Here is a 16803-nt window from a genome sequence, read left to right on the forward strand (position 1 = left end):
AGAGAGAGAGAGAGAGAGAAAGAAAGAAAAAATGAGAGAGAAGAGGAAGCGCGGAGTAACACACACATTCCTGGCCAATAATTTTGTGGCGAATACCAAATGTTGTCTGAAGTTTTTTTCCCCTTTCTTTAATCCTTAGACCAGTAACAATTTCGAAATCGTCTGAAAAAGTTCATTATCATGTGAAATATTTTCTCAAAATGACAACAAAATAATAGTAACAAAAAAAAATAAAAAATAACATAAATGGCTCTTTCTCTCTTGTTTTTAAATGGATATTTCTAGTCGTTCATGATTTTTCATGTATTTGTCAAACATTCTGATGATTCGCACATTATTCACATATCTCCCCATTACTGTTATCTATGTGGTGTGGGGTGTGTGTGTGTGTTGTGTCTAGTCTGTGGTATCGATGTTTGTATCTGGTATCTATCAATCCACAAACCACCCCACACACACACACACACACACACACACATTATATATTATATATATATATGTATATATATATATATAATATATTATATAGAGATATATATATATAGATAATATATAGTACAATAATATATAATATATATCTATTATATATATATATATAATATATATATATTATAATGAATTATATATATATATAAATTATATATATATTATATGTATATATATTATATATATAATATTTATAATATATATATATATATTATTCATATGCACATACATACATAATATATATATATTATATATATATTATATATATATTAATTTCAAAAACAAATCTACTACAAAAAATTACCCTTTACAGGGAAATCAGGAAATCTCCTTCTGCCATTCGTTTTCTCCGAAACTGATGTGTCAGCACGGTTCAAGGTGAGACTCGAGTGACGTCAGATGTCCATTCTTAGAAGAGGCTTCTCTGCTCCATTGGGAAGAGCGCTCTCTCTCTCTTCTCTCTTTCTCTCAAACTCCTCTCTCTTCGTCTTCATACATCATACTCTCATTCGCTCTACTCTCTCTCTCTCCTCTCATCTTCTCTCTAACTCATCTCTCTCTCTCTCCCCTCTCTCCTGCTCACAATCTTCTCTCGATTTCTCATCTTCTTTCTCAATCTCATCTCTCTTCATCTATTCGTCTCTTCTTCTTTATTAATGATATTATATATTGTTATATTTATTATATATAGGTATATATATTATATATATGGTGTGTATTATATATACCTATTATATTATATATATATATATATTGTATGTTTTATATATATATATGTATATTAATCTGTGTGTGTGTTGTGTGTGTTGTGTGTGCGTGTTTGTGTACAATAAACATAAAAACAATATAAATATATATATATATATATATATATATATATATTATATATATATATATTATATATATATATTTTATACATACATACATAATATATATATATTTTTATAATATAATATAATAAATATAATATATACTATATATAATAAGTAGGATATATCTTACACATGTCATATATCCCAGATCTCTCGGTCGTCTACTTCCTCAGTCTGTCTCCGTGACTCTCTCGTCCATCTCTTCTCTCTGGACTCTCTCCTCTCTCTCTCTCCTCTCTCTCTCTCTCTCTCTCTCCCTCTCTCTCTCTCTCTCTCTTTCTCTTTCTCTTCTTTCTGTCTATTTCTATCTCTATCTCGATCTCTCGATCTATCTATCTATCTATCTACATATCATTCTCGATCTCTGCCTCTGTTTTCTTCCTGAGCGGAGGTTGCCTGTCCTATTGATCTCTGGTCGCGCCTCTCTCACACCTCCCACTCCATCCTTGTTTATTTATGTCTCGCCTGACTCTGTCTGGGAAGATAAACAGGTCAACTTTAAAGACCTTTCTCTCTCTCTTTCTCTCTTGCTCTCTGCCTCTGTCTCTCTCTCTCAGTGTCTTTCGATCTCTCTCTCTCTCTCTGTCTCTTTCGATTGTTCTCTCTCTCTTTCTCTCTCTCTGTCTCTTTCGATTGTTCTCTCTCTCTTCTCTCTCTCTGTCTCTTTCGATTGTTCTCTCTCTCTGTCTCTTTCGATAGCTCTCTCTCTCTTTCTCTCTCTCTGTCTCTTTCGATAGCTCTCTCTCTCTTTCTCTCTCTCTGTCTCTTTCGATAGCTCTCTCTCTCACTCTCACTCTCACTCCTCTCACTCACTCATCACTCACACTCACCACCACTCACCACTCACTCACACACCACACACACCACACACACACTCACACACACACACACACACACACACACACACACACACACACACACACACACACACACACACAACACAAATACCACACAAGTATCTAAGTATCTCCACATATTGGAGAGATTATAGCTACTTTCCTGAAACCTTATGCTAATTTCGGTAATAATAATAATAATAATAATAATAAGAAGAAGAAGAAAAGAAAGATAACAGTATAATAAAGAATAAGAAAGAAAACAGTAATATAACAATGATGATGATAATACCAATAACAATGGTGATAGCAATAGTGATAGTAACAGTACTAATGCTATTGATATAAACAATGATACAAACAACATGCACAAGAAAATGTATAATGCATGGTATATTGATATTTCAAAATATTAACGAAATGGTGAAACAACAGTAACAATAATTATGATGATATAGATACTAGATGATAAATATGTAGTAGAAAAAAAATATATAGATAGATACATATTCGGAAAGGAGACTGTTTTCTTTCCCCTCCCCCGTTTTCTTTCCCCTCCTCCGTTTTCTTTCCCCTCCTCCGTTTTCTTTCCCCTCCTCCATCCCCTCACCCGTTCCACACAGTTCTTTTCACATATTCGAGTTTTTCACTTCCTGCCTTTCTTATTTTCTTATAATTTATTTAAAAGCTTATACTGCAAGACCGTTTTACATATGATATTCCATTACATGTGTAGCAATGTGTGTCTACTTCATATCCATGACCAACTCTGCCCAGATGTATGCATGGAATTGTATTTAAAATTTCAAAGTGTACTCTTTTTTATATACTAGATCTTTGTGTGCTTTTTATGATCTTTCTGAGGGACTGTTCTTCCTCCTCGTTTTCTTTTCACTACTCCTTTTCTCTTCATCTCCGTTTTCTTCACTCTCCGTTCTTCTTCTCCTCACTTTTCTTTCTAATTTCTCTCTTCTTCTTATCTCCAGCCTTTTCTCTCTTCTCTTCTCTCTTTTCTCTCTTCTCTTTCTCTCTTCTCTCCATGCATCTGCGTCCTTGTCTCATGGCGAATTTGTTATCTTCTCTCCTTTCTTCTGTCTCTTCTCTCTCTCTCTCTCTTCTCTCTATCTCTCTCTCTCTCTCTCTCTCTCTCTCTCTCTATATATATATATATATATATATATATATATATATATATATATATATATATATATATATATACTTATATATGCATATACATATGTGTGTGTGTGTGTGTGTGTGTGTGTGTGTGTGTGTGTGTGTGTGTGTGTGTGTGTCTGGATGCGTGTACGTGTCTCTGTGTGCGGGCGTGTTCATAAATTATACATGTGTACAAACCTTTTAGAAAAGAAACGAGAGCTTCTGACACTTTTTTCCAGGCCAAAGGTGGATGTACAAGCTTTAAAATGCAGACACGGGGGATAGAGGAGAGAAGAAAATGGGGGCGGGGGAAGTAAGGGGGAGATGGAGGATAGAGAGGAGAAGAAAAATGAAAAAGAAGAAGAAGAAAGGGGTGTGTGGAGGATAAAGATAAGAAGAAAAGTGAGGAGAAGAAGGTCGGGTATGGAGGATAGAGAGAAAAAAAGAAAATGAAGCGAAGATGGGAGGGAGAGAAGATGATGAATAGAAGGAAGAAAGAAGAAAGTTAGCGAAGGGGAGGATAGAGAGAAGAGAATGAAAGGAGGGGAGAGCGAGGGAGGGAACAGAAGGCTGGAGACCTTACCTGTCCACACCTAACGTGATGAAGGAGTGACTCATCGATTCCAGACATTCTTAACAGGTAAGGTCATCTCCCAGGTAACGAGGTGGATAAAGCGGCGAATGACGGTGCTTTTGGTTATGACTTTTTATTATTTCTAATGGCGGAAATGGTGATTTGAATTCGCTTCCGACAGGAGGAGGTTAATACGAATATTTGTAGAGAGGGAGGGAGAGGGAGAGGGAGGGGGAGAGGGAGAGGGAGGGGATATATATATACACCTACACACACATACAAACACACACACACACGCACACACACGCACACACACACACACACACACACACACACACACACACACACACACACACACACACACACACACACACACACACACACACACACACACACACATAGATAGATAGATAGATAAATAGATAGATATTTCTTTTTTCTTTTCCTTTTTTGTCTTGTTATTGTTGTTTTGTTTTGATGTTTGGTATAATTATAAGTACATTGAAAGTTGTTCATCCTAATTGCTTTGAACAAGTCTAATAAAGCACATTTATCATACGTTTTTCTGAAGAATTTAATTTGGTGATGTTATTATTAATGTTTCGTTTGCTTGTTATCTTATTTATCAATTATTACCTTGTTTTATTATCACGTTTTATTTCCTTTTTATCTTATTCATTATTAACTTTTTTATTACGAATGCTTCATTTCCTTATTATTTTTTTATTATTATTTGTGTTTCCTTTTCCTCTTTCTCTGATTTTCTTTTTCCTTTTATGTTAATTAATTGTTTATCTGAATTTCCTTTCCTTTTTTTATCGGGTTTTGTTCTTTTGAATTTTTTGTGTTAAATATTTCTTTTCTTTGGACCAGATTTTCGTTTTTTTTTTATTTTATGTTAAATGTTTATTAATTTTTTTCTTTTATATTATCTACGTTTCCTATTTATCAATTTTCCCATTTATTTACGTCTCCTGTTCTTGTTTTCTGAATTTCTCTTTTTCTCTTATTTAATTGTTATCCGAGTTTCTTTTCACTGTTATCTAATTTTCTCTTTTTTTCTATGTTATCGAAGTTTATTCTCTGTTTCCCTTCCCTTATTTTGTAAATTTCTTTTTTCCCTTTTTTTTGTTAATTTTGTGTTTTTTTCCGTCTTTTTGTTATCTCTTTTTTTTGTATTATCTTATTCCCTTTTTTGTTATCTAAGTTTTATTTCACTGTTATTTTAATTCCATCTTTATTTTTCCTTGTCCTGTTCCCTTTAATAATTCTCTAAATTTTCTCTTCGTTTTTGTATTTCATTGTTATCTTATTCCCTTTTATGTTATCTCAAAGTTTTTTTCAGTATCATCTAATTCTCCTTTTATCTCATTTCAAGTTTCCTTTTAGCGTTATCTTAAACTCCTTTTATCTCATTTAAGTTTCCTTTTAGCGTTATCTTAAATTCCCCTTTTTGTTACCTAAGTTATCGAAGTTTTCTTTCAGTGTCATCTTAATCCTCTAACTCATCTTAATTACCCCTTTTTATTATCGAAGTTCCCTTTCAGTATCATCTTGAATTCCCCCTCTTTATCATCTAAGTCTCCTCTCAGTGTTATCTCAGTTTCCTTTGCGTTATCTAAGCTTCCTTCCCTTGTTTCCAGTTATGCTTCGTTGGACAAGACTGCCAGAGGATTCCCAGCATTCTCGGGGCGACCTACGGACTTCAGACCAAGCGACTGGACCTCTCCTACAATGCTATAAGGTGGGGGGGAAAGAAGGAGAGGGAGAGGAAGAGGGAGAGGGGGAGAGGGAAGGGGAAAGAGGGAGAGAGGGAAGGGGAAAGAGAGAGAGGGAGAGGGGAAAGAGAGAGGGGGAGTGTGGGAGAGTGAGAGAGATGAATAAAAAGTGAAAGAGAGACAGGGCTTATCAGGGAAGGGAGATGGGAAAAGGCGAATGAGTGAGAGATAGATAGATAAATAGAGAGAGAGAGAGAGAGAGAGAGAGAGAGAGAGAGAGAGAGAGAGAGAGAGAGAGAAGAGAGAAGAGAGAGAGAGAGAGACAGAGACAGAGACAGAGAAACAAAAACATATAAATGATAAACAGACTGATTGTAATCCAGATAGATAAACATATAATAAAATAAAGGCTTATATGATCAACAGCAGATCAAGTAATCACGTTTATGAGGATAAAGAAAACGTAAAAACATATAGGCCTATGCTTATGTAGATAGATAACTGAAAAGAAAGTTAAACGCATAAGTAAATAGATAAAGATTAAGAGAGAGAGAGAGAGAGAGAGAGAGAGAGAGAGAGAGAGAGAGAGAGAGAGAAGAGAGAGAGAGAGAGAGAGAGAGAGAGAGAGAGAGAGAGAGAGAGAGAGAGAGAGAGAGAGAGAGAGAGAGAGAGACTAACAGATGGGTGAAGAAAGACGGATAGACGAATGTTTATATAAACAGAAGAATAGTATGCATAGGCCACAAAAGAACTGAAGGATATATATATATATATATATATATATATATATATATATATATATATATATATATATATATATATTTTTTTTTTTTTTTTTTTTTTTTTTTTTTTTTTTTTTTTTTTTTTTTTTTTTAATTCACTGGAGTTCAGATTATCATAGTGATTTGTTATTTACAGCTGTCATCCACCACATCCTTGTCATCATTATTATCATTATCATTATTCTTATCATTATCATTATCATCATCCTCTCCATCACCATAATCACCGTTACCATTACCCTTATCATTACCACTCTCACCACACAAATTAAACAAATACAAAACCACAGTAACCATAATTACTGCTCTTTTTTCCTTCCTCCTCCTCCTCCTCTTCTTCCTTTTCCTCTTCCTCTTCCTCATCCTTTTCCTCCTCTATTTTTTCTTCCTTTTCCTCTCCCCTCTCCTTCTTCCTCCTCCTCCTGTTCCTCCCCTTTCCTCCTCCTCTTCCTCCCCCTTTTCCTCCTCTTCCTCCCCCACAGATCTCTGGAAGGCTTAGAGAAATTCCCATACTTAGAGGAACTCGTGCTGGACAACAACTATATAGATGACAGCGTGATGATTCCCTACCTGGATACTCTGCACACCCTTTCACTCAACAAGAATAAGGTGAGGGGCTTTTAAGGTGAGATTTAAGGGTGCGGGGGGGGGGAGGTAAGGGTGAGGGTTGCTCTTATGGTGAGATTTAAAGGTGGGGGTATGGTTTTTAGGGTTAATTTTTTAGGGTGAGAATTAAGGGTGAGATTTAAGGGTGGGGGAGGTGAGGGGGAGGTTTTTAGGGTGAAATTTTAGGGTTGAGGGTTTAAGGCTGAGATTTAAGGGTGGAGGAGGTAGGGAAGGGTAAGTGTACGTTTTAGGGAGGCAAGGAGAGAGGAAGGGAGGTTGAAGAAAGGGCTAGAAAGGGGAAGTGTGAGATAGGGAGATGATGAGAGGAGAAACGTATATATGAATACAAGAACAATGAAGAAGTGTAGGGGAGAAATGAGAGAAAAAGTGGAGAGAGAATTTTTTAAGATGTGGGGATTGTGTTCTTCGGTTTTTATATACGTGGGGTTAGTTCCCTCACACATGCAAACAAACACACACACATACGCATATATATGCACATGCACATGCACATGCACATGCATATGCACATGAACACACACACACACGCACACACACACACACACACACACACACACACACACACACACACACACACACACACACACACATATACACATAAACACACGCAAACACATATACATACACACATGCACATATACACATACACGGACACATAAACATATACATACACATACACATACACATACACACACACACACACACACACACATAGAGGCATACATATGGAAACACACACAAACACACATGTACAGACTCTAACAAACAAACACATATATACCTGAACGTAAACATACATTGATAATCAACATTAAAAAAACACGAAAACATTTAAACTTTAAATACACTTAAGACAGAAACGTATAGATCACATCTATATATAGCAATGAGCGATAATAAAAGGAAAATGTTAAATATATATATTTTTTTTTTTCTCTTTTTTTTCACTCGTCCTGTTGGAGACTCGTCCTACGTGCTTAAAGCCTTATATGGAGAGTCGAATCCCACGTACCTAAAAGATTTTGTTGCGTTGTTTATTTTTGTATTTTTCTTTTTTTTTGGTCGACAGAAGCATTTTAAGATTTTATTTATTATTATTATTTTTTAAGTTGAAACTGTTAAGGAGTTAGTGATGTTTATGGAGATTTCTGGACATGTCATTAGATATGTAAATAGATTTTTGGATGAATAAGTGTGATAATAGTCATACTTATAAAGAAAATAAAGTAAAGGAAAGAGACAGAGTAGAAGTAAATAGATTTTATAAAAATTAAACACGTTTTTTAATTTAAAAAAACGAAACAAATAGTAAATATATAAACAAAGAAAATTAAATAAATATAACAAGTATTATACAAAAAAATATTAAAACAAAGAAAGATACAAGATAAGTAAAAAAAAAATAATAAAAAAAAAAAATAACAAAAAAAAGAGAGAGAGAGAAAAAAATGTATATATATTTCTCTATATAAGTAGATAGATAAGTATCTACATAGATAGATAGACAGATAGCCAGACATAGATAGATATATAGACAGATAAATAGATAGGCAGATAGACAGACAGATAAATGGACAGACAGATAGATAGACACAGGTAAATAGACAGATAGACAGACAGACAGGTAGATAGACACACACACACACAAACACACACACACAAACACAAACACCCCCCCCCCCCAAACATCCCCCCCACCCACCTTACCATACCCCCTCTTCCCTTCAAACTTCTACCTCTCCCCCTCTCCCTCCCTCTCCCACCAGGTGACCAACCTCGACAAACTCCTGGACCAGGTGAGCGTGCAACTGCCCAACCTGCGTTACCTGAGTCTCCTCGGCAACGTGGCCTGCCCTGACCAGCTCTCCTCCTCCGATATGGACGAGAGAGACTACAAGAGATATAGGTAAGGTAAATGGGGTCATAATGTTTTTTTTTTTTTTTTTTTTTTGGGGGGGGAGGATAATGGGTTAATGGGTTGATGGGTGGTAATGAGCTAATGGGAGGATAATGGGTTAATGGGATGATAATGGGATATAAGATATGTAATAAAATAAGCAATGATATAATGATTAAAAAATGATTGTAATAATATAAGAGATATATAGATAATCGGATAATAATAAAATAACAAAAATGATAATAATAATAATAATAATAATAATAATAATAATAATGATAATAATAATAATAAAATAATAATAATAATATGATAATTATAATAATAATAATAATAATAATAATATAATAATATAAGGTAATGTAATAATATAATAATAATAATAATAAATAATAATAATATAATAATAATAATGATAGTAATAATAATAATAATAATAATAATAGTAATAATAATAATAATAATAATCAGTAACAAAATAGTAACAATGTTAACGATAACTATAATAACAGTACTACAAACAATATAAAAAGCAATAATAATTCAAACTTCACTATCTTCATCAACATATCAACCTATTCTCTTCTCTCTCCTCTCTTCTTCCTCTTCCAATTCTTCACTTATCGCCTCTCTCCTTATCACTATCGTTCGCTCTCGTCTCCTGTTACATCTCAATACACATCGACCCTATTCTCTTCTCTCTGCTTCCTCTTCCAATCCACATCAACCCTTTCCTCTTCTCTCTTCTCCCTCTTCCAATTCCTCATTTATCACCTCTCTCCTTGTCACTATCATTCGCTCTCGTCTCCTTTTACATCGCGTGCTGTGTCTTGTGTTACCTGCTTTCTCGTGTTACCTGCCGCGTCCTGTGTTACTGAGATGCTGGTGTTTCTTCGTCGACTTTTTACTTCCTTTGAATTCATTGTTTTTCGTTTGTTTGTTTGTTTCTCCTTGTCTGTCTTGTCTGGCTCTCTCCTGTCTCTCTCTCTGCTCTTCTCTCTGTCTCGTTCTGCTCTGTCTCTGTTCTGTCTCTCTTGTCTCTGTCTCTGTCCTGTCTCTTCTCTCGTCTGTGCTCTCTCTTCTCTCTCTCTCTCTCTCTCTCTCTCTCTCTCTCTCTCTCTCTCTCTCTCTCTCTCTCTCTCTTTCTCTCGCTCTCTCCTTTTATCTGTGTATTTATCTTTTTCTTTTTCTTTTTCTCTCTCTCTTTTCGTATTCTCCTTCCTCTATTCTTTCTTTTCTTCCTCCTCTCCTTATTATTATTTCTATTAATCTTATTCTTCTTCTCCTCTTCTTCCTCTTCCTCTTCCCCCCCATCCACCCCTTCCTTTTCCTCCTTCCTTCTCCCCTTCTCGTGTTTCGTCTTCCGAGGATTTTCTCCTTTTAAGGCGAATGATATGAGAATGGGCGAAGGGGAGGAGGAGGAGGAGGAGGAGGGAGGAGGAGGAGGAGGAGGAGGAGGAGGAGGAGGAGGAGGAGGTGGAAGAGGAGGAGGAGGAGAAGAAGAAGAAGAAGAAGAAGAAGAAGAAGAAGAGGACGAGGAAAAGAAGAAAAGAAGAAGGAAAACGTGGGAGGAGGAGAGAGAAATCTCTTCACAACTCTTTCTTGCTTTCTTAACCGTAATTCGTTTATATTTATTTAGTTATTTATTTGTATTTATTTATTTTAAGAGGAATTTTTAATTCTTTTATTTCCGGAGAAATGGCACTTTCTACCCCACCCCACCCTTCTTCACACCCAACCGGAGAAATAACGCTTTCTTCCCCTCTCCCCCCACCCCCCCTTTCTTCACACCCAACCGGAGAAATAACACTTTCTCCCCCCCCCCCCCTTTTCGTCACACCCAAAGTATCAACACATAACCTCCATCTGTTTTCCTCCCTTCGCTCCCCCTTCACACAGACTGTACGTCCTACACCGCCTCCCATCCTTGAAATTCCTGGATTCGACGGGCGTGAGGAGAAGCGAGCTGCGGGAGGCGAGGAAGCGGGGGGCGCTGACGAAGGTGATTCGACCGGGGTTGGAGTCTGCACAAAATTCATTGGTAAGGGGGCGTGTCTGCGAGAGAGGTTGTTGGGGGGGGGGGTATGAGCGTGTGTGGATTTGTGTGGATTTGTGTGGGAAGAGGGAGGGGGGAGGGAAGGGAGGGGGGGAAAGGGGGGGGAGAGAGAGAGAGAGAGAGAGAGAGAGAGAGAGAGAGAGAGAGAGAGAGAGAGAGAGAGAGAGAGAGAGAGAGAGAGAGAGAGAGAGAGAGAGAGAGAGAGAGAGAGAGAGAGAGAGAGAGAGACAGAGAGACAGACAGAGAGACAGACAGAGAATGAGAAAGAATAAGAGAGAGACAGAGAAAGAGACAGAGAGAAAGTGAAGGAAAAAGACAGACAGCGAGAGGGCCAGGGAGACAGACAGAAAGAGAGAGAGACCCCGAGTCATAGAGAATGTCAGTGCTTCCGAGATCCTACAGTACCAGTCTTGCATTTGCTCCCTCAACGTACATTCAGGCTTGCAATCTATCTGAATCGAAGCCTTTGGCGCGGCGAGCTTCACAGGTAAATTCTAGAGGGAGCTTTTGCTTCGTTTTTTCAGCTTCACTTATTTAATAAAGCTTCGTTTTAGGTGTAAGTGCAGTGTGGGTTGATATTGCCTTTTGTTGGAACGTTAATGAGAGAGAGAGAGAGAGAGAGAGAGAGAGAGATTATAAAAACAAGTAAAAAGACTCAAATTAATGAAAGGAAGGTATAAAAACCTCGAATAGTAATTTAAGAAGCTTCCACTAGCATAGAATGGCGCTGAAAGGAAAACAAAACATTAGCCGCTGTAGGCCTATGTACAAAAATTATTATAGTAAGCTTGTAAAAAAAAGGTATGAATGAAACTGATTATTTCCGATGAATAAATAAAAGTCAGTGACACTTCTTGTATTGCGGAATTTATATATAATTTATTCATACCTTTTCTACATTTTTTTAAAAACTGAATATGCTTTTGCATTGCTGGTTATGTGTACTGACAGCATAGATATATATTTTGAAAAATGTTATATCGCAGAAATGCTTTAGACTGCTTCGTATAAAGTAATTGTGATAATAGTATGGTTATATTGATGTTAATAACGATGATGATGATGATGGTGATACTAATGATGATAATGACGATAATGATGAATGATATGCCAATACATAACCGATAAGTAATACATGAATTTTGATTTGATGATTTATGTGATAATAATATAATATATATAATATTAAAAAATATATAATAATTTTATAATATAATAATATAATATATAATATAATAAAGTAATATGATGAGATAATAATAATAAATAAATAATAATAATAATAAAATAATAATAATAATAATAATAAAATGTAATAATGATAGATGATGGATGATGATAATAATAATAGTAATTGTAATAATTATGATAATCATAACAATGATAATAATGATGATAATAATAACTATTATAAAACAATAATAATAATAATGATAACGATAATAATGATAATAATAGTAACAATGATGATGATGATGATGATGATGATGATGATGATGATGATGATGATGATGATGATGATGATGATGATGATGATGATGATGATGATATGATGATGATATGATGATAATAATAATAATAATAATAATAATAATAATAATAATAACAACAATAATAATAATAATAATAATCATTATTATTATTATTATTATTATAATGATAATATATTAATAATAATAATAATTAATGATAATAATAATAATAATAATAAAATAATAAAATAATTATAATATATATCAATAATCATAATAATAATGTATAATAATAATAATAATAATAATAATAATAATAATATAATAATAATAATAATAATAATAATAATAATAATAATAATAATAATAATAATAATAAAAATAATAATAACAATTACAAGAACAATAATAATAGCACTGATAAAAACAATCATAATAATCGCAATAACTATCGTTATTAAGTGACTAAAAAAACATTTCTATCATCAGCATTATGCAATAACAGCAACAACAATAATAACGATGATAATAAAGTATATCATTATAATCATCACCTTAATGATAATTAAAATAATAATGGCGATGGTGAGGATGATAATAATTAAGAGAATATGAGAATATGTTATAATTATTATTATTGTTATAATAATAATTATAACAATTATAATGATAGTAATTATAATTATAATAATGATAATAACGATAACAACTAGCAGAAGGAGAAGAAGGAACAAGAATATTGATAATAATGTAAATGATGATAATAATATTAACAGTGACAATGTGACAGCAATGATAATAATGATAATATTAGAAATTATAATAACAACAACAAATGATAATGAAGATGATGAATAATGATAGAGACAGCAATAAGCATAAATTTCTATGTGCGAAAACAGAGATATATATAAATATATATATTTTATGTACATTTTCTGTTACATTCTGCTGAAATATATCATATCCAAGTTACCATGCTTCATACTGCTTTCAAAACCTAACTGGAAGAAAAAAAATAGTATTTTTATTAGAGTAATAATAATAATGATGATGGTAATGATTAAAGTCATTGTTAGTCATAAATAAGCTAGATGTTTAATCATTGTATGTAATAAACATCCTTTACAACGATATAAACAAAAAGTATGTACGTAATATACACCCCAGAAAACGATGTAAAAAATCATTGTATGTAATAAACATCCCAGAAAACGATAATAATAATAATAATAATTACAATAATAATAATAATAATAATAATAATAATAATAATAATGATGATGATGATGATGATGGCGATAATAATCAAAATAATAATAATCAAAATTCCTGTACGTAATGACTAGGCTCCTTAGGCTTCGATGCGCTAACGGGTGACGGTGATTGCAGGGCACAGGCGGGGACGCGCAGGTGGCCTCTGTAGAGACTAGCATGAGAGCCAAGAGAATGAACGGGGAAAGCAAGAATGGCACAACGATCAAGCGGGAGAATGCGGACACGCCGACGCACCCACAGCATACAGGTAAAAGATCGTTAAGGATTTGTTTTTATTCTGGGTTCCTATGTTTTGTTTTCTTTTGTTTTAAGGTGTTTGTTGGTGTTTCAGGTGTTTGGGCGTGGCCGAGGTATTGTTGGGCGTGGCGAGAGGTTGAGGATGTTTGGGATATTTGTGGATGTTTTAAGTTGATGTTGATGTTTATTTTTTAATTATTATTATGGCTGCGAGTTTCGTGGTTGGTGGGTAAGTTGATATATTTTTTCTCTGGTTATTTATTTGTTAAGTTGCTTCATCTCCATCTTTTATTAATTATAAACTTATTATCTTGCTAGGATTATGAAGATTATCATTTATGTAAGCGAGAGGCAAAGCTTGATCTTAAATGTTTTCCCCTGAAGCTGTATAACAAACAGCTTAGGATATATCAGACCCTACAAAAAGTTTTTTTTTTCTTTCATCAACACAGTTTCCCGTTTTGTTTTACTATCTTCTTACCATTGTTTACAAATCGTCTTATCGTTCTCCACAATTTTCCGTTTCTCTACGATCAAATTACCATTGTTTTCTTAACCTTTTTTTCATCCCTCACCATTTCGCTTAAGTGTACGATCTGATCAACATCCAAGGAAATTCTTTGTTTATATATATTTTTCCTCTTTCAAAAACAATTTCCCATCATTTTACTGATCTTACAACTATCCACAGGAATTATTTCTTTATTGATCACACTACCCATTCATTTACAGAGCTATCCTAGGAAATTATTTACCTTCCACGCTTCTCCTTCGAAATTATTTACCTTCCATGCCTCTCCTTCGAATTACTTACCTTTCAAACCTTTCCTTCGAAATTATTTACCTTCCACGCCTCTCCTTCGAAAGCATTGACCTTCTCTCCTTCGTCCTCAGGCGCGTACGGAATCCGTCGGTACAAATATGTCGGACATAATTCAGAGGGAAACCGCTTCATCTGTAACGAACATCTCTGAGAGGAGCTCACCTGTGTCTTCGGCCTCGTCAGCGTCCCACTACCAAGACGAACTCACGGCCTCGCAGTCAAGTCAGAGGCTCGTGCTGGTGGGGGAGATGAGCCTCTGAGCCTTTGAGAGGATTGGAGGGAGATGGAGAAGGGGGGGGGTTATGGTGGAGATTGTGTTGGTCGAGAGGGGGAAGTTTTGACATTTAAAAACCGCTTTTGAACTCGGGTATGAGGTTTTCTATGTGTATGTGTGGTTTGGTGTAGATATTGTTTGTCAAGAAGAAATATAAAAAAGAAAAAGCTTTTGAAGTAACGTGGTGTGTGTTTTTTTTTAAATTCTTTTTTTTTATGTGTATAAAAGGGTGATTTTCTCCCCCCCGAACCCATAGTATTGAAAAGGTCTAGAAATGTCTGAATGTTTCTGAATGTATATAAGAAACGGAACTGGCCAGTGTACAGTCATGGACATCCAAAACTCGCACAGAGGACGTGGGTTGAGAACACATGATAAAGTCAAGAGGATGTGGAAGTTTAACCCATGAGGACAAGTGTGTATTGGGATCCCAAAAGAGACTGGTGTGATGTATTGCCAGGATAATGGGTTCGTGTGAGCAGTTGTAATGGAAAACGAGTGGATAGCAAGTGCTGTGTTCGTGAATGTTGATATATGTTCTAAGATGATCTGAAATATTTGAGTCTACGCTAAAATCTCTCTTCGGTATGTAATATGAGTACACCGCATGCCCTACAGAAACTTCAAAATAGGTTCAAAGAAGAGGAAGAAGAACATGTAGAAACAGAAGCAGTAGAAGGAGAAGAACCAACAAGAAAAACAACAAGAAACACACCATTAAACAATTTTTTTTGTCTCCCTAAGTTAATGTAACGCACGAAAGTTTTACAATAAGTCTCTCTCACACACACGTAAGACTATTTAGTATAGACAGTTAAGGGACACGTTAGAATCTATATACATATTGACTTGAAACTAAATATATGGATTACATATTATATACATATTAACTTAAAGATTACATATATGAATTATACATATCAGCTTGAAGACTAAGTGTATGTATTCTTATGATTGGGTGAACTTGCATGTTTGTTGACTTAAAAGCCTACTTGTAATTACGAAGGACAAGGATTAAGGAGAAGTAAAAGAAAAGGATAAATATATGTTTAAAAAATGGACGAAAAGTATATAAAGAGAAAGACGGAACCTTGAGGAGATTCTGAGGACGCTAGTGAATAAGAAATAGAAAAAACGTCAAAGAGAAGAGCGGAGGATAAACGAATAAATAGGAAGAGAAGAACACGGGATATTGGGACGAGAGAACGAAAGCAAAGATAGGGATAAAGATAGAAAAAAGGACACAATTATAAACAAGGACAGAGTTAGAAACAAAAGCGATGATAGAAACAGGGATTAAGACCACAAAAGGAGAGCAAAACACATAATATATATTAGTATGAATAAGGAATCAGAAAAAAAAAACACTAATGTAAATGGCAGTACGCACGTAACCCCAGAGCTGATCCATCTCACTAAAATATAACAAAATACAAAGGGAAAATTATGATATTATTAATGATAAAATAAAAATGGTGATGGAAGGAGGGATGGTGAAAAGTTACGCCCTCGACTACGCAAAATAATATATAACAAAAAAACAGTAAAAATAGACTATTAATGAAATTAATAATGACAATCTTCGATACGATATTTCGACCATCGATTCTGTATTTTTATTTTTTTCTCTCTCTTTCTTTTCGATTCCTCCGCTCGAGTAAAGCGAATACGAAACCTGTTAGATAGATAGATAGACAGAAAAATAATAAT

At 34.6% G+C, this 16803-nt stretch overlaps 1 protein-coding gene across 3 annotated transcripts in view; it reads left to right on the forward strand.

Annotated features, from left to right (window-relative positions):
• Positions 1-16476, forward strand: part of LOC119596430 (leucine-rich melanocyte differentiation-associated protein-like) — a 40090-nt gene extending 23614 nt beyond the window's left edge. For all 3 annotated transcript variants that reach the window (XM_037945671.1, XM_037945669.1, XM_037945670.1), the window contains exons 2-7: positions 5570-5670; positions 6909-7035; positions 8820-8959; positions 10853-10994; positions 13874-14006; positions 14891-16476. In XM_037945671.1, the coding sequence (XP_037801599.1) occupies positions 5570-5670; positions 6909-7035; positions 8820-8959; positions 10853-10994; positions 13874-14006; positions 14891-14970 (723 nt within the window). In that variant the 3' untranslated portion in view covers positions 14971-16476. The remainder of the gene's footprint in view (positions 1-5569; positions 5671-6908; positions 7036-8819; positions 8960-10852; positions 10995-13873; positions 14007-14890) is intronic.
• The last annotated feature ends 327 nt before the right edge of the window (positions 16477-16803 follow it).

Source organism: Penaeus monodon, chromosome 38 (genome assembly GCF_015228065.2).
Source record: "Penaeus monodon isolate SGIC_2016 chromosome 38, NSTDA_Pmon_1, whole genome shotgun sequence".
In the NCBI taxonomy this organism is placed as follows: domain Eukaryota; kingdom Metazoa; phylum Arthropoda; class Malacostraca; order Decapoda; family Penaeidae; genus Penaeus; species Penaeus monodon.